The following is a 19172-nucleotide window of genomic DNA, read 5'->3' as shown; positions in this document are numbered from 1 at the left end:
AAATGTTTTAAATTGTGACATTGTCTGGTTTCCAGAAGATTTGATGAAATAACAAAAACACTCAAGGCATTAATGAATTTTGAACCTACATGGCTATAGATGGGAGAGAATTTCCCTACAGTTGCCAGACTGTCTTTTTCATTCCTAACCTTTTCTTATTTTGAGACATTTAGTTACTGAATGAATCTGCATCCGGCAATTTAGATATAAGTAACAGAAAATCCAAAATATTAAACTACTTTAATTTCATCATTGGAAATATTGATTAATTTTTTTTAGGGTGCAAGGATAAAACTTTGGTGCTAGATATGAAATTTATTTAATCTGTGTCTGTCATTCGGACTCTTGCCATGTTATTTGTGTTTGGGAAATTTCATGCGTATTAGTGGCTTTTTTGTATGTAGAACAGTTTTTGCAGTGACATTTGTCTTTTACACTCTCAATACTTTTCTGTGCTGGCTGGATCATCTTCTAAAATTATGAATTTGTAGTAATATAAAAAGTTATCTATTTCATTTATGGTGTTATAGCTTTGATATTTTTTCTATTTGATTTTTACTTTAAAATTATCCAATTTTGCAGGAAAATTAGACATGCTGTCTAAGTTTTTGAAAGGTGGAAGAATCCTTCATCTTAAAAACTATCCAAGATCTACACATTGCAATGTCCTTGAGCTTATTGGACAATAAGCCTATTCACTGATATGCAGCTCAAGACATTTGTGATGTGTCACCACATCATGATGACCTAGACATACTGCTGTATGAATCTGGTTACAACAGGAGTTTCGAGTTATGTAAGCAGGGAGGAAATTTGAGCAGAACAGAAACACCAACATAAGAGTAAGGAAGTTGGAGCAAGATAAACCATTCAGCCCATTGAGCCTGCTCTGCCATTCAGTAAGATCATGCCCGATCTGGTTGCACTCTTAACTCCACTTTCCTGCCTGTACACATACACTGACAAAGGAGTTCAGTGTTATTTTACAATACATAAGAGAAATTCCACAGTTAGAATGAGTTCTGATAAACAGTTAAAATTTGAATTAAAGGGCTTAATTCTCCCAAATATCCAATGTTGCCTGATTTCGACGTTGCTTCCAATCAAGGACTGTGTGCAGTTGTTAAGCAGGGTATTTTTGTACATCTATCTGGCAGTTAATATTGTTTGTTATTTGACATGAAATTTGAAAAGTGCACCTAAAGTTTAAACACTGAATGTTATGTCACCGGTTTTGTTCACTATTTTCCCCCAAGCTTGAATCTCAACTTTAACATTGCACCATGTATGCCTAAATAGATGGTGGAGGCATGGGATTATCCCTATCGTGAACATTTTCACCATTTACGCAGGAAATTCTATTCCACCAGTTTTTGATGGAATGACTCCTAAATTCCTATGCCTGGTTTATTTCCAATTTGTATATGATGCACTTGCTACATTTGAATCTGCAACCACATGTAGGAATTTTCATACATACCTTAATGGGCTAGATCACACGCTCAATTTCACCTTTGTAATGGAGCACTCCAACACAATTCCATTCTTTGACATGCCAGTTGAGAAATCTGTTAATGGTCTTTACGTCTGTCTGCATACCGTCACTGGTCAATATACAGGGTGGAATTCCTGCAGTTCCACATGGTATAAGATTGGCCTTATCAACATCATTGTGAATAATTCCTGAGCTATTTGCTTACAATGTAGACTTGATGCCGAAATAGGCTGCATCAAAACTATCCTGCAGGATAACTGTTACCTCAATCAGATCATTATTTGCACAAATTCCTGAATGGGCATAAGACCACTAATTTCTAACCTGGAAAGCACGTAGTCTACAAATAGAAAGATAAGGTGTTTCAAATATTTGAACAATAATTGAAGCTAGCCATTTCATGTTGCTACAATGCTGTACAGGTAGTAATATCAGGGGAAAAAAATGTTTAACCAACAAGTGGTTGGAGTTTGCTTCTAGTGTAGTCAACAGAGATTCCACAGCAGCCTTTCAAATTGCAAATATATGGGGAAGAGTAGGGAAATGGATCAAACAAAATTGAATCTGTGCTGGCTGTTAGAAAAAAAAAATGGACCAACTGGCTGCCATTGATGCTGTACTGTTCTATGAGAATTTAGATATGATATTTCATTATTGTTAGGCATAAAATATCACTAGAAAGTGTGGTTAAAGTGAAATCAATTTTGGCTTCTAAAAGAGAATTGGATAAATAATTGTAAGAGAAAAAAAATTAAACAGGTGACACAAATGTCAGAAGAAATGGGGCTAAGTGGATAACTCTTTCAGAGAGCCAGGACAAATAGCCAGCTATGAGATGTAAAATGTTCATCACCGTTTACACGAAGTAAACTGACTTGGCTCTGTTTGAAAAGGGAAACATTGGAAAAGATGTAAAATCCCAATATTAAAACAGTAAGAAAAGTAACCTGCTCAAAATGTTTTTGAGTGCAAGACTAATATGCCAAAGGTACCTTTTGGAATCTCATAACATTCAATGTTGAGAAAACCAGTCTTCGTGTCACTGCAGTCACCATTGTAAATAAATTCCATTGATTGTCTTTAGTTTTCAGAAACCCACCATAATGTATTGCGCCTTTCTTCTAGTATTACAGAACATATTGACTTTGCCACATGCCTGCAAGAACCAGCAGTAGAACCTGTTTGTAATGCTAACCTTCCTGCCAGTATGCACACTTTAGACCATTTACATGGTGTAGCAAGTCGACTAAGTATACATTATACTGGAGAAAGCCAATTGAAGGAGGTAAGCTGAACTGCAAGAAGAAGTCACCTCTATCGTGAAATTTCCCATTCTCTTTACTGATTTATGATATGTTAAATCAAATTTGAAGCTTATAAAGTACTATATTGATCAGCCAAATAATGTATATGTTCTTATATATATGACTAATATATAAAATCCCCAAGTTACCTGTATAACCAAATACAATGCTGCAAAGCAATCAAATTATTCCCAATTGTGTGACTTATTGCAAATCATGCTGTAGTATACATGGTGCAACCTTTTATTGGTCCACCATGACATGATTTTGGATGCTGGGAATAGTTTTATGCAAGACTAAAGTAGAGGTCAGATATCCTTTATAGACACATCCAAAAGCCAAAGGTCTTTCGAAAGCAGCCCCAAATAGATTTGTAAACACGCTGAATTCACATGCTTTGGAAAAGAACTTTGCTTGGTCTGAACAGGTCTAAAAACAAAGCTTTTTTTTCCAATGGGCCCAAACCCAGCATGTCTGTGGGTCTGTTTGGATCCATTCAAGCCCTTGGGGGTGTGGAAAACAGAGTTTTGCTTTAAGGGCCATTCAAGTCCATTTGGACTAAGCTCCTTTTTTTTCCCCAAAGGGCCCGAACAGACCCATAGTGGACCTAAGTGTTTCTTGGTAAATGCAAGTCCTGTGGCCATCGTTATATCCCAGATTCCTTTCCTCTGCAAATAATTATTTATACAAACGTATGCACACAATGTGATTAATAATGGTCGAGTGCAGCCATCACAGGAGGTCATAACCATTTTGAATTATTTGTATAGTAAAACAAAGATCTGTGGAAACTGAAGTTCTGAAACAAAAACAGAAATTGCTGGAAAAAACGTAGCAGGTCTGGCAGCATCTGTGGAGAGAAAGTGGGGTTAATGTTTTGCGTCCAGTGACCTTTGTTCCAAACTGAATTATTTAACTGATTCATTAAGTGAGGTGGCAAAGATTTCCCAACACAGTTGGTAGAACTCAATAGGTCACAGAAACTCTTGCAAGATTCAAAATCCATTTGTTTGATCAGTCCATCTGAAATGTATTCTGTTCTTTGTATTTCCTTAATGTATAATTTGTATAATTCAGCGTTCCGAACAGACACTGTAATTTTGATTTTAAACCCTATTTGCCAGTTAGAACAAGCGATTAAAATTCTGCAAATCTCTTTACTGCCTTTTATCCAAAAAACAAAAATCTCTTTTATTCAAAAAACAGTTGGTCCTGAGATTTTTGGAATAAGGAGATTTATATAAAGTATTGTTATTAAGGTATTTTACAGCTTTTTGAAGTGTATGCTCCCTAATGCATACATTTAAATTGGAATAGATTTAATTGATTCACTTCTTTTTTCATCTAGTAATGGGATATGGGCATTGCCAACTAACCCAACATTTATTGCCTATTCCTAACTGCCCAGAAGGTAGTTAAGAGTCAACCACATTACTGTGAGCCTGGAGTCACATGTAGAACAGAAAAAGTAACAATGGCATATCTCCTTCCATAAAGGACATTAGTAAACTAGACAGGTTTTTACGACAATCACCAGTGATTATATGGTCACCATTAAGTTACCTCTTTTGTTTAAGTTGTTTATTGAATTCCCAGTTCACCTGGGCTTTGAACCCATGTCTGTAGGCATTAGCTTGGGGTTCTGGATTAGTCGTCTCCCTTCCTCTTTCTCTCTCCCTGTCTTCCACCACCTCTCCTTTCCCTCTTTCTTTTATATATTGGATATTGTTAAAGGGGAATTTTTATGTTAGGCCATGTTTAAAGTTTGCATTAGTTTATTGTTTGCATAAGTAGCTTTACAGTGTTTTACAATCTTCTGCTATAAGTGCACTTCTCTTATTTGATATTGGATTGATTATCCTGGAAAAAATAGGTGTGCAATTTAAGTTTAATCCATTTGCAGATGTATTGAGTGAAATGTTCATAGTTTGGGAACTTCAAGAACGTGATAGAGAGAGGGCAATGATATGAGATTAAGAAACCTGTATGAAGAAGTATCCTTACTCGATGAGTGGTAAGAACCTGAGACTTGCTACCACAGGGATTTGTGGAAGTAAATAGTGTAGATGCATTTGAGGGAGTACTGAGCAAGCTTATGTGGAAGAAAGTAATAGCTGGTTATGATGGTAGATTTAAATGGGATAAGGAGGAGGAGGCTCAAGTGCGGCAGAAACATGGACATAAAATTACAAGAAATAGGAGCAGGAGTAGACCATTCAGTCCATTTGAGCTTACTGTGCCTGCAAAAAGATCATGGCTGATCTGGCTGTGGTCTTAACTCTACTTTCCTGCCCCTCCCTCATAACCCTTGATTTCTTTGTTAGCAGGGTTTACAATTTATGAAAAAAAATTCCATCACCGGAGTGACTCTGGTGAAAGGTTATCAACCAAATGCAACGTGAATTGATTGAACCAAAGGGCCTGTTTATGTGCCGTGTCTCCAATGTAATTTCATGTAAAAATTGTTTTTGTTCAAGAACCATATGCAGCACTTAAACAGGGCATTTTGTTTTAACCATGTGGCAATGAATGTTGCCAGTTGTATGACATGAAATTTGAAAAGTTCATCTGAACATCAAACATTGAATTTTTATTTTGTAATTTTATTTGCCATCTCCTCCTCAGTTCTTAGATGCTAAATGTGCAAAACTTCAGTTCTTTGGAGAGATGAGAGAAGTTGTGATTGTCCTCCTTAGAACAGAGAAGGTTATGGGGAAATTAACAAAGGCATTCAAAACTGCTAAGGGTTTTGACAGAGGAAGTGAAAAACCCGCTTACACTGGCAAGGGTATTAATAACCAGAGGATGCAAATAATTAACAAAATGGCAACGGGTGTTGAGAGACAGTGATGCCTTTATGCTAATTTTAACTGTATTAATGGTTCTCTTTCTTTTTACTAACAGGTTTTACAAAATCTAGGCAAAGACAATTATCCATCCCAGTCATTTGAGCAGGTTGGAACACGAATAGCCAAGGTATTAGAAAAAGTAAGTTGCTCCCACTGATTTAATTTTTAATTGCAGTTCTAAGTTGAAATATGATGTCCAAGTTTCAGTTGCCATTCATCCATTCTATTCTACTGAACGTATAGAGAATTGTGGAGCTAATTTAAGATCTGTGCCAAGTATGAAGTTTTTTTGATTGGACCTGCAAATCTTCGGTTTACAAGGAACTCGAATGACTCATTTTCTGTGTACCCAAAATCATAGAATCGTTTACGGCGCAGGAAGAGGGCTGTTCAGTCCATCCAGTCCATGTCAAATCCCAGCAGACCAATTCAGGCAATCCCACTTTCCCACATGACCTCTGTGTTCTGGAAGTTTATTTCCTTCAAATACCTATCTAATTTCTTGCAGAAATCATTGTTCGCACATCCATCATCTATGTGAACGTAAGTTCCAGGTTATTACCACCTGTGTGGAGAAGTTCTTCCTCACATTCTCCTTGTATATCAAAGAGCAAAAAACAGTACAGCACAGGAATAGGCCCTTCAGCCCACCCACATGATGGCTTTCTAAATTAATAATGTCTTGCCGGTATGCAGTCTGTATCCCACTATTCCCTGCCTATTCAAATATCTGTCAGGATGTCTCTTAAATGTTGCTATTGTATCTACCTCTGCCACCTCTACTAACAGCACATTCCAAGCACTTTTCACCCACTGTGTTTAAAAAAAAATCTTGCCTCCACATCTTCTTTAAACTTAGCCCCCTTTTTACCTTAAACCTATGTCCCCTAATATTTGACACTTCTACCCTGGGAAAAAGACTCCGACTATCTATTCTATCCATGCCTGTCATCATTTTGTAAACTTCCATCAGGTCACCCCTCACCTTCGTTGAAGTGAAAAAATCATGCCCAAAGTCTTGAGTTTGTGTCCCCTATTACTTGTACAATCAGTTAATGGGAACGGGTTTTCCACGTCCATATCTGCCTGTCATAACCCTGTACACCTTTATCAAAATCTCCCCTTAGTTTCCTTGCTGTGTGGAGTACCTTCTAACTTTGTCCCTTTCAATATCTCCTGTCATCTTTAAGTCCAAGTTGCCTCTCCCCGAATCTTCTGCCAAAATGTATCATGTTAAGTTACAGAATATTAAAGAAGGTGGGTTTGAATCTGTAGTTTTTCACATGCTAATTTCGGGCTTTTGCTGCACATTAAAACATTAGGTTTCCACACAGCTTCCAATTGATATAAAGCAAGCCAACCTGACCATACGTAACTTTTTGTGGCTCACAGCAGTAATTTAATGATTAGAAGTACTTTCTAATGGTTTCAAATATTTACTTCAGTCCTACTTTACAGATCTGTAGAATATACTTCTATCTAAATACAACAGCATACTAATATAAATCCATCTATGTTCAAAGAACTATTTATAGAAACAGAATGTCCAAATATCGGTTTTATACGTGGAATGAAACCACAGCTTTTGCACATTTATCCTATCAGAATCAAAATCCTTTCAAAATGTTTGATCAGTTCATTATTATGATTTTTATTTCAACAGAATCAAACTTCCTGGGTGATTTCAAGTATGGCTGCACTGTATTGGAGAGTTCGAGGTCAAGGAAAGAAAGCTATTGACTGCTTACGTCAAGCATTACACTATGCACCTCATCACATGAAAGTGAGAAATTCCATATGTAATGTTTTAATGAAACATTGTCAAGCACCTTTTAGTTTGAAAGAAACATAATCTTGGGCAGGAAAGTAGACACTGCATATTTTATTCTTGGTGGGCCTTTGCATTCAGTGTTTATGAAGGTTTAAATGACTTTATCACAATTCCAGAAAAATCATTGATCTATGACTTTCCTTGACACGTAGGTCTTCAGATTTGCACTTGAATTCTCTTTGTTCTACTTTATACTGACTTGTCACCTAAAAATCATGTTGCTGGTTTGACCACTACACTTAATTCAGTTTCTTTCATGTTATTAGTTAGTATGATAAGGTTTACTCGCAGATTGATCTGGTCTTAGATGATCTTTATATTGCTTCTTTCACATTGATGCAAGTCATTTTTTGATGGCCAAGTGGAGTTTAGCTAGGAACTTTGACTTTAAATGCATTGAACCCAAAATTATCAGGTTAAGTAAGTAATTTAGTGGTACTTAGATTTGCATCTAGCCTATTGCAAAAACACATTTCTGATCTGAACCACCACCTCATTACAGTCTTACAGTTATTGGTCATAGGAATACTTAGTCGCATGGTTAGCCAGTTAGCCCCCTTTGCTTTTTCGGTCTTTCATTGTTATCATAGCTGATTTGTAACTTGCCTTTATACCATATCCCTTAATATCTTTGTCATATTAAGAAAGTGTTAGAACATCGATTCTAAATTTGCCTTACATAATCTTGAACCTACAGAATTATAGCTGCCTCAGCATATCTGAAAGCTGTACTTTTTAAAAAATAATTCTGTAATGTGCTAAGTATCTGAAGAAGCCATGCGTTCTCCAAGATGACTTTTTTTAACAATGTAAAAGTCCTATCCTGATTCATTCATTCCTTATGGTTCCTCTGATACCATTATCCATTCACTTTTCTGTTTTCTGCACTGCCTCATGGTCCTGTCCCTTATGTTCCAAGTAGAACTGTTTCAGTACTCCAGCTGCAGCTTGACTCAAACATTCTAGATACCTCTAAGATTTAAATGCAGCTGATTTAACAGGGTAATATGGTGACCAGCAAGTAAACTAAAAATATTGCTGTGCTTGAGGCTAGAGGAGTGTACTATTGCAGTAGTCCCAGTACTTCACACGTCACATCATAAACTAAAAGCAAAATATTGCTGATGCTGGAGGTCTTAAATAAAAACAGAAAGTTCTGGAGAAACTCAGCAGGTTTGATAACATCTAGAAAAGAGGAAAAGTTTTTTTTTTAAAAAGTGTTAATGTTTTCAGTCTAATATGAGGTATATTGTTACTGCCAGATTGCTCAGTTTCTCCTGCATATCCTATTTTTATATAAAATTAAAGTATTTTTCCAATACCAATATGACCGATATTACTTTTTCTGTATCAGGCTTTAAACATTAGATCTATCTTTTTTAATATGCGTGATTCTTCAGGACTAGAAACAAAAAATATATTTCTCTACAAACATGGACTTTCTGAAAGAAATAACACTTTAGCCAAAGGATTGTCCTTGAAGGCAAAAAGATAAAGCATAGAATGTTCAGGCATCTGTTCCTCTGATGTCCTGACATGGGTGATCAAGTCACTAATCATGCATGGTTGTCTCTGAAGCTTTTCAGATACAGCATGCTTAGGAAATATGACTTTAAGATTCTTCTTCAAACACCCATTCAAAAGAATAGAGATTTCACCCTAAATTCAACAAGACAGTTTTCTTATCAGAAATTGAAAGATGGTAGCTGGGGAGCTTGTTTTGAGTAAGCTTTCCTCCAGCTCTGTTTTTAGAAGGCTTCCTTGCAACTGAACTAGATTAATGTTATAAAACAGAGGTTGTCCCCCCACCCTCTGATAACTAAAACCGAAATACCAGAGGAGCTTGCCTTGCCTCATAATCTGTTCAAGGAAATGTGAAAAGTGGTATAACCTGCCTCTCACCCTCCCCCACCAATCAGTTATAAAGGAAAGGTTAAGTGAAATGAACTCTTGACAGTCATTCTATAATCAATAAATAACATTTTATCTAATTCTGACAGTGAACAAATTAACAGGACTACTAACAAACCAAAGAATTCCCTCTTAACTACTGACTATTCCTGAATAAAACAAAATTCAAATAGTATGTTGTTCCAATAGATGCAAGTACCAATTATATAAACAAAAATAATAAAAAATAAATTTAGACTTAATCTCTCGAAATTACAGCCAGGATAAGTCTTCTGGAATGCTCCACACTCTTCCACTGATCCTCAGTCAGGAACGCTTGTCTCTGTTAAATTCTTGTATCAGGAATATTAGCTAAGAGTGCCACTGTACCTTTAGTTCAGATGATGGTTTTCTGAGAGCTTAAAGAATTCTGTGAGAGCCAGTGATTCTTTCTTTTATAGTTGAGAGCTGTTCTCATGGCAGATGACAGTTAACTGTCATACTGATTTTCAAATGCCCTCTTCTTTTATACCCTTGATGACCTATTAATTTCTTATAATAGAATTGGTCCCCTAGGTTGTTAAAACCATCAGATTTAAATTTAATTGGGTTTTGGTATCTAGGGCCTGGTTTAAATTAATTGGCTAAATTCAAAATCCTGTTGTCTTACTACAAATGCTGCTTTGCTTGCTAACAGCATAGCCTTTTGATACAGAGTTTCACTTCCAAGAACTCTGTGCATCAGCTGCTGCTTACAGACTTATTTTCCCAAAGACCAGAAAAAACACATCAGGGACCACACACTCTTCACATTTTACAAACATCAAATACTGTACCCAACTTTGTAACAATAAAAAAGACACAAAAACCCTCTCCACCACTCACTGATCAAAACTGATTTGTAATAGTCTATAACACGCAGTCATCACCAGTCATCTGATTTCTAAGAAGCCTTGTTTGAGGAAAATCACCAATGTCCACAGTGGACTTTCAATGACTTCTTCTAAACCATTCCAGATATTTCCACAACGCTTGAACTTCACCCATTTTTGCAATCCTTTAAAACTTAAGTTTTCCACTCTCTCGTAACATACCTTAGTGTCTCTCATTCTCATTTTTATTTCTCCTTTTAATTCTAATATTCAGTGAAAGTTCATCTGCCACCAGCCCAGATGAAAAGCCTAAAGCATTCTGTAAAGACTAGCTGCAGGGATCCTATGAATCCACAATCTCCTTAGATAGTGGTCTTCATTGAGAATAGAAGCAATGATTTCAAAAGTTTGGAGATTACACACAATGCAGAAGTATCATGAACATTGGGGATTTAACAGACCTAAGGAGCACATACGATAAGTCCCTGTTTTAATTTGCTTTGCTTTGACGTCATTTAATGAGGCATGTGTTCTTGGTTTGCATCATGAGTTTTGTTTTAAAAGAAGTTTCATCGCAGCGTAGAGTAGGATTGTGACACCAGATTTGCGCCATTTTGAAGTGGCATTTGTCTCATCCTCTGGTTGCTGACCTTCCAATACCACAGCCTTTGCTGGTCTCTAACCCACCCTCTCATTGTTGACTGTTGAAGCTGTCCTTCTCATTTAAACCCCTTGCTCACAGTAAGAGTTCAAGATGGGGAAGTGGTGGGCAGAAGTTTTGGGAAGCAAAATCATCTGCAAGTGGAACCTAAGTAGAAAGTTAGCATATTAATTTTGTATTTTATGTTGAATGTTTTCTAATTTAGAATCATGGAATAGAATCCCTTCAGTGCAAATAGTAGCCATTTGGCCCACTGAGTCTGCACTGACCCTCCAAAAGAGATCCCACCCAGACCCACCCCTCCCCACTTCCCATAACCCTGTATTTATCATCGTTAATGCACCTTGCCTACACATCTCAGATGCTACGGGGCGATTTAGCATGGCCAATCCACCTAACCTGCCCATCTTTGATGTGTGAGGAAACGGGAAGATCTAGCGGGAACCCATGCAGACATCCGGTGAATAGGGAGTTCTTCCAGGAACAGCGGGTGGTGGTAGGATGGGGCTAGAACTGGGCTAGGGGTGTGCCACAGCAGCAGGATACATATTAATGAAACGGATTTGGTAAGATTCGCTGAGAGATTTTGGGCAACTTCACATAGAGAAGTCCCCTGTGAAACTTGAACAAATTGGAACATAGCCAAAAAAATGCTAGATTCAGCCCAATGTCTTTATTAGCAATATTCAAGTTCAGTGCCACTAAATAAATGTATATTCACTTGTGATTTGACTAAGATTTGCAACTCCTAGCTTCAAAAGATTGAATATTTATGATTTAAGACTTAAACCTGTTTAATTCTTCATCTGCAAATAAAAATTTTAGCTCTAACTACCATGCCAACCTTAACTACTTTTTCAAACTTCCTAATGCTACTATTAAACTGAGGAGACTGTGTAGCTTTACTGTTATCCACCAAACCTTGTACAGGATTCACAAGGTGTTGAGCCTTTGGAATTGTGAAAATCCAAATTAAAACAATAAACGTTTGAAAATGCATGATATGAAATTATACCAAATTCACAATTACACCCCCCCCAAAAGATAAGATATTTTAATATTCATGGGATTTTCTGACTAAAGGTTTTCAATCTAAAACTATTTCTGTCTGCAGTTGCTGTTAGATTTTGCTGTGTATTTTCAGAATTTCCTGTTTTATTCTAAATTTCCATAATATGTAATATTTTAACTTTTGTGATGGTGCTTCCCTTATTTTTGGAGACTTTCTTTGATATTCAAGTTTGCTGGTTGCTTAGGATCATCTCCAGTAGATGATGTAATATTGAGATGCAGTAAACTAGACTGAAACATCTTATCAATTCCTTCTTTAACTTGTTTTATTCTTTTTGAGCAGGATGTGCCTCTCATTAGTTTGGCAAATATTTTTCACAATGCTAAACTATGGGATGATGCAATCATCGTCGCTACTATGGCAGTGGAAATTGCCCCCCACTTTGTTGTCAATCACTTTACCCTGGCTAACGTCTATTTAGCAATGGTAAGTAACAGTAGTTCGAACATCTCTAATGGTATATTGGTAGGGCTGAATTTCTGCTTGTATTGACTTCAGCAGGCTTCACATTTTGCATGAAATGAAATCTCCTTTGGAATGCATGCAGATTTTTCAGGAACTATCATGAACAGGAGGTTTTGTTTTGCATGTAAGTGATGTACACCATTAACCCTCTTTGCAGTTTTAAATTTTGAAAAACTTTGAGATTTATTTAACAATGGTCCCATTAGTTGCAATTTCTGCTTTGATTATTAACATGTGTTTCTCATTGCATTTGTGTGAGACCCACACTATATCTCGAGGTTAACAATGTCCATGTGAATGCAATCCATTTTTTGAAAATTGTATGTATAAGCAGACTGCAACATGAAATACAAATCCATTTCACCACCTGGCTGAAACTGACAGCCTTAGCTGTTAAAGCAGCCCCTGCCATGTAGTAAATATCTGAAGTTAATAACGCTATCATGAAAACCATTGTGTGCAAAATAGGATGCTTTAACTACACTTTGCATTGAGCTTAGTTCAAGGTCAAAGTGAGACGACTGAACCACAGAAAGTATGACATTTGGGGACAAAGGAAAGCAATTCACAAAGCAATCACCTAATTCACCTCCCCCAGCCATAATATGAGCAGCAAATAGGAAATGCATGTAACTAGGAAATGCATTTTTCAACTAGAAAAGTTACTTGTAGTTGAGCAAGTTAATCCAAAGTGAATTGGTAAATTGGAGACAAAATTGGTTTGGTCATAGAAGATAGAGGATAGTTGTAAAGAGGTGATTTTCCGACTGGAAGTGTGTGACCACTGGTGTTCCACAAGGAACCTCTGTTGTTTTTAATATGTATATGTAAATTATTTGGATGAAAATGTAGGTGGTCTAATTAGTAAGTTTTCAGATGTCACAAAATCTGGTGGGATTGTGGATATTGAGGAAGTTATCAAAGAATACAGCAGGATATAGATTGGTTCAAACGTTGGGTGGAGAAATGCAGGTGGAGTTTAATCTGGACAAGTATGAAGTGATGCATTTTAGGAGGTCAAATGCAAAGGACAGTATACAGTAAATGGCATGATCCTTGGGAGCATTGATAAACAGAGGGATCTTGGGGTGCAAGTCCATAACTTCCTGAAAGTGGCAACACATGGATAAGGTGATAAAGGCAGCATATGGCATGTTTGCCTTCATCAGTTGAGACATTGAGTATAAAAGTTGGCGAGTCATGGTCCATTTACCTATCCAAATGTTTTTAAAATGTTGCTATTGTACCTGCCTCAGCCACATTCCATATATGCCCCTTCCATATATTCATCACTCTCTGCATGAAGAAGTTGCCTCTCAGGTCCTTCTTAAATCTATCCCCTCTCACCTTAAACCTGTGCCCTCTAGTTTCAATTTCCCTTTGGTTAGGCCACGTTTGGAGTATTGTGTGCAATTCTGGGAGCCATCCTATAGGAAGGATATGGAGGCTTTGGACAGTGTACAAAAGATGTTTACCAGGATGTTGCCTGCATTGGAGTGTATTAGCTATAAGGATAGCTTGGACAAATTTGGATTGTTTTCGCTAGAATGTCAGAGGCTGAGGGCTAACTTCAGGACTTATGAAGTAAATGATAAGGTCCTGAGTGTGTTGTGGAACAGAGGGACCTAGGAGTACAAGTACATAGTTCGTTGAAAGCGGCATCACAGGTGGACAGGATGGTGAAGAAGGCATTTAGCATGCTGGACTTCATCAGTTGAGGCATTGAGTATAGGAGTTGGGATGTTATGTTACGGTTGTATAATTCATTGGTGAGGCCGCACTTGGAGTATTGTGTACAGTTTTGGTCACCCTGTTATAGGAAAGATGTGGTTAAACTGGAAAGTGTGTAAAGAAGATGTACGAGTATGTTGCCAGGACTAGTTGACCTGAGTTACAGGGAGAGGTTGGCCAAGAAAGGACTGAATTCCTTGGAACGTAGGACAATGAGGGGTGACCAATGAGGTGTATAAAATCATGAGGGACATAGGATGAATGCATGTAGTATTCTTCCCAGGGATGGGAAATTGAAACTAGACGGCACAGGTTTAAGGTGAGAGGGGATAGATTTAAGAAGGACCTGAGAGGCGGGCAACTTCTTCATGCAGAGAGTGGTGCATATATGGAATGTGGCTGAGGCAGGTACGATAGCAACATTTTAAAAACATTTGGATAGGTAAATGGATGGTAAGTGTTTAGAGGGATATGGACTAAATGTGGGCAATTGGAACTAGCTGAGTGGGCGCCATGGTCAGCATGGACCAGTTTGGGCTGAAGGTTTCCATGCTGTATTACTCTGTGATCTGATAGGAGTATATGAAATTATGAGAGGTGTGGATAATTGCAAACCTTTTCCCAGGATAGAAATGTCAAATACTAGGGGGCATAGGTTTAAGGTGAGGGGCGAATGTTTAAAGGAGATAAGAAGCAAATTTTTTACACAAAGGGTGGTAAGTGCCTGGAACGCACTGCCAGAGGATGTGGTAGATGCAGATATGATAGCAATGTTTAAGAGCCATTTAGGAAGGCAGATGATCAGGCAGCGAATAGAAAGATATGGACTATTTGTAGGTAAATGGGATTAGCTTAGAATGGCATCATGGTCAACGCAGACATGGTGGGCTGAGGCCCTGTTCCTGTGCTGTACTGTTCTATGTTCTATGATGTGAAGGCTTTAGAGAAGGTGCAGAAATGTTTTATGAAAATGTTTCTAGCAACAAAGAATTTAAGTTATGAAATAATGTTTTCTTTGTAGAAAAGAAGGCTAAAATTAAAGTATTCAAAATCATGAAGGGTTTGGATGGAGTAAGTCAGGAGAAATTTCTCAAATGAAAGGATCAGGAATGAGAGAGCACAGATTTAATGTTATGACTAAAAGATACAAAAGCGATGAGAGGAGAAACATTTTCATGCAGACTGGAAGGCATTATAAGCAGGCTTTGTGGGGTAAAATTGCCAGGACAGGAGTGTGTAATATGTTCTTGGTGAATCAGTAACCTATTTTATACAGCACATGATTCTTGAGTCTTTTCCAGCTTAATTTTGACTTAATTTTGCCCAATTGTCTATTATCTCATTCTACTTTGGTACTTGTCTATCAGGTTTTTTGTGGAATTAGTAGATGTTGAAAAAATATGTTAAGTGAGAAGCAGCAATCAGCAAAATCTTCAGATTTACTGCTCAAGCAAGTGCAGACACAATTGTGAACCATTCAGTCTTTGTCCTCTGGCCCCTTGCAAGTTTTATTGTGTAAAGGTACCTGAAGGCTCCCAACCTCTCTCTGACAGTGAGACCTATGTTGTTCAATCATTCCACATTGTTGCTCTGGAGTCATTTGATCTTCTACCCTGGGAGATTACTGATGAAATAGAATCCAATTACCTTCTTGTACAAAATAATTATATTGAATAATATCGTGTATCCAGGCTGGAGAAAGTAGTCTACATCTTGCGCAAGTATTCTTCTCTCAATATGAATTCACTGTTACCATGTATTTATGTCGCAATGTGTAGAGCATGTTAATGAAGCAGTCACCAAAATCCATGTTATAGCTAATGGGATAGTTTTCTGTGAAATTAACAATATTGCACCATGCTGTTAGAGTAAAATTTATATCCTCTGGTTTGTTTAATACTTGCAGTGGGATCACCTCTAGGGCTCGCACCAACTATCACTGAATTATATAATTGGTGCTCTTGATATTAATGACCCATGCTGCATATGCAGTGGTTGATATTTGTAATCAGATGCCAGTAATGAACATTGTCATTTTGCCAGGACGTTGCTGTAATTATTGGTAAATCTTGAAAGGAAATCCTGAGATTGTGGGAGTGGGTTAATGGGGGACAGAGAATTGGGAACCTGGGCATAGGAAAAGCAGCAGGCCCCATGGTATTTCTTTCTCTTTGGCCTTGATTGGCGGTCATGGTCAGTATAGGAAACTGTAAATGAGCAAGTATTATCTACTGTAGTTATACATGAAGTTACTAGGGAATGTTAAGTAATGTAACGGAATTGTGCTTCCAGGAAGTAGAATGGGGAGAAAGCAGATGATTTTTTGAATGCAGCAGCTGATGGAACAAAACAAAGACCTGCAAGACAAAGTAAGAGCAGAAGCCTAGGAAACAGAACACACATAATCAAATAACCTGTGCGGAAGAAAACTAGACTGAAACTAGCTAGATGAATAAGCAGTCATTTTGAAAGTTTTGCTATGGCAGCGTCACCAGCACAGACGTGATGCTGAAACTAAAAGAACAGAAGGGAGACATTGAAACAAAATGGATTGGGGAAAAACCTAACACTATCGCAGGTAGTGTATGTTGTTCAAAAAGCCTACTGCTGGAAATAAAGAAAAGTACCTCCAAGGAGGAAGTAGAAGACAAAGGGACCATCTAAAGGCTAGAGAAAGTTAAAAGCTGGAGGCAGAGCACTGTAAGTTAGATTTCCCAAATTGGAGTGAGAAAGAGCATTCGTGTCAAGACTGTAAATGATGTCATGCAAGACCTTTTTGAGTATTATGGAAAAGAGGGAGCAAGAGTATTTCATTCAGCCCCTCAAGCCTGCTCTACCATTCCAGATCACAATCTACTTCAGTGCCATTTTTCCTGTGCTAACACCATATCCCTCTCCATCTCTGTCTGAATATATTCTGACTCAGCTTCCACATCCTTTTGGTGTAGAGAATTGCAAACTACTTTGAGTTAAGAATTTGCCCCCTTTGAATCCAAAATGCTTTCCCCTTATTCTGCATCTCCTGGTTCTAGATAGCACTTCCAGTATTTAGTCATCCAGCTGGTTGAAACCGAACTTACTTGGTTTAATTCTCATCTGTCAAACCGTAGCCTGAGCACCACTTTAAGTTGCTTCCTGCACCATTACATCTAGCAGTTCCTGTGGATCTAGCCTCAGCCCCACTTATTTCTTAACTACATACTTCTCGACAATGTTAGCTGAAAATATAATGTCAGTTTTCACGAATAAGCTGACACCAATACACTCTGTCATCACTAACTTTCTCGACTCTTCTGTCTTTAAATGATCAAACTGCTTGCCCATTTTCCAACATTGAATGAATTGGGAAGACCAAACCCATTGTCTTCAGTACCCTGTACAAATACCATTCCCTAGCTACAGACTTCCCTGGTAACTTGAGTCGAAAGCGGATTGTTTAGAATCTTGCTATCATAATTGAGATCGACAGAGGGCAGCATAGTCACAGAGACGTTCAAATAGTCTTGTTAAAAGCACGAAAAGATGATTCATTGTTCTCAAGCTGTTAAAAATTGTTCTATCTTCCTCATAGGAAGACTACGAGAAAGCAATGCAATGGTACGAGTCTACTTTGAAGCTACAACCAGAGTTTGCACCAGCTAAAGATCGTCTTCGCACCATCCAGTGCCATTTGTTAATGAAAAAGGAGAGGCGCTCTCCATAAGGCTTAACACCGTTACCATTAGACACAATTATCCAGTTCCTGCTTCAGACCGTTTAAAATGGTGAACACCTAGTTTAATTAAGGGAGATTTCATTTGTGAGAATTTAATAGATGGAATATGAAATGAGCTATGGAACAAAGCTTTAAAAAAGTATTGTAACTATCACACCATAATATAATTACTGGAAAGAAAAAATAAATTACATTACAAACAGATTACAGCAGTATTGAATTTGTATTTCAAATGATAATGTACAAAACTTTAAATGGTTTTCAAAATGCTTTGTGTATGCAGATCAAGTCAGGAAACTTCTAATTCCTTTTAGGAAATACTGGGGACCTTTGTGAAGGTGGAACAATAAATCATTTCTTAATGACTGAGTTTTATTTTGTATTCTTGTGCACATTTGTGTAATACTTGTAAAATCCTGTAGGTGCTACTCATGACGTAAAAAACTTGTTTTTATAAAATAGATATAGATCCCATTTTCTAAAATGTATAGTTTATACCATTCACTTAAAATTCAGAAATACTGCTAACAGTCTTTAGATTTTATTTAATTTTAGAAAAACCTTGGTTTTCACAATGAGGTGCAACGTACAAAATAAGGAGTAAATTAATGCAGAAGTGAAAGTTGCATTGTTTTCTGCTTAAATTCTTGATACTTAATTTACAGAAAAAAACAGACAATTCAGGGATTAAATATAATGTGCCATGATTAGCTTTGAAACAGTATAATCTCAAAAAATACAATAATTTACTTAAGGAAAGGTCCAAATTTCTTAAACTTCAACAAATGCATGATAGTTATTATTTAGTAACTTGTGCTGTAAGTTTGGTGTGGTAGTAGTTGAACAGAATCAATCTAACCAGAAGAGTTATCTTCATATTAAGCTTTGAATATTGTTCTTAGACTGCAATTGTTTTTTCTTCCTCTGGTTGCGTGAACAGTAATCATGTTAGCTTGAGGCAACAAACATTGTTACTGATGACACTTAATTGGCAGTGCGGTGTTTAATTTTTCCTTATTGACTTCACTCCAAATTCTCTCTCCTTCAGATGATACTCTTAAACTACTCTTAAAAGTGCACAGTATTCTATCAAGCTTTATTTAGGAATAAATGAATTCAGTTTTCCCTTCTATTCATTTTGATTTTACCATAAAGCAACTTATTTTCTTCTTTTTAAAATCTGTCATGTTAGTAGTAAATCATTGTTGCTTTACCCATGTGAATACATTAAGAAAAAACATGCAGAAAAATTTCCTATATTTCATGGCTGTGTGTTGTCAACTGCAG

General features: G+C 37.1%; 1 protein-coding gene across 2 annotated transcripts; it reads left to right on the top strand.

The window, feature by feature from the left end:
- Positions 1-2408: 2408 nt before the first annotated feature.
- LOC109912166 (tetratricopeptide repeat protein 17-like) lies at positions 2409-18260 on the top strand. 2 transcript variants are annotated; one of them, XR_007261323.1, is made up of 6 exons: positions 2409-2780; positions 5704-5787; positions 7312-7431; positions 12257-12400; positions 16463-16539; positions 17742-17851. XR_007261323.1 is itself a non-coding variant. In XM_048592924.1 (5 exons), exons 1-5 carry the CDS (start codon positions 2703-2705, stop codon positions 17871-17873), a joined length of 558 nt encoding a protein of 185 aa, XP_048448881.1. In that variant the 5' UTR covers positions 2450-2702; the 3' UTR covers positions 17874-18260. The 2 variants fall into 2 exon arrangements, 1 of the variants encoding a protein (XP_048448881.1); XM_048592924.1 differs by lacking the exon at positions 16463-16539 and having other exon boundaries at positions 2450-2780; positions 17742-18260.
- The last annotated feature ends 912 nt before the right edge of the window (positions 18261-19172 follow it).

Source organism: Rhincodon typus, unplaced genomic scaffold, assembly GCF_021869965.1.
Source record: "Rhincodon typus isolate 14 unplaced genomic scaffold, sRhiTyp1.1 hic_rhity00002042, whole genome shotgun sequence".
NCBI classification, from domain to species: Eukaryota; Metazoa; Chordata; class Chondrichthyes; order Orectolobiformes; family Rhincodontidae; genus Rhincodon; species Rhincodon typus.
This window is presented reverse-complemented; position numbering and strand designations above follow the sequence as displayed.

Excerpts from the sequence above, each read along its gene's own strand:
- LOC109912166 (XM_048592924.1), top strand. The coding sequence starts at position 2,703 with ATGCACACTTTAGACCATTTACATGGTGTAGCAAGTCGACTAAGTATA. Across the intron at positions 5,788-7,311 it reads TAGCCAAGGTATTAGAAAAA|AATCAAACTTCCTGGGTGAT; the intron begins GTAAGTTGCTCC and ends TTATTTCAACAG. Across the intron at positions 12,401-17,741 it reads CTAACGTCTATTTAGCAATG|GAAGACTACGAGAAAGCAAT; the intron begins GTAAGTAACAGT and ends TCTTCCTCATAG.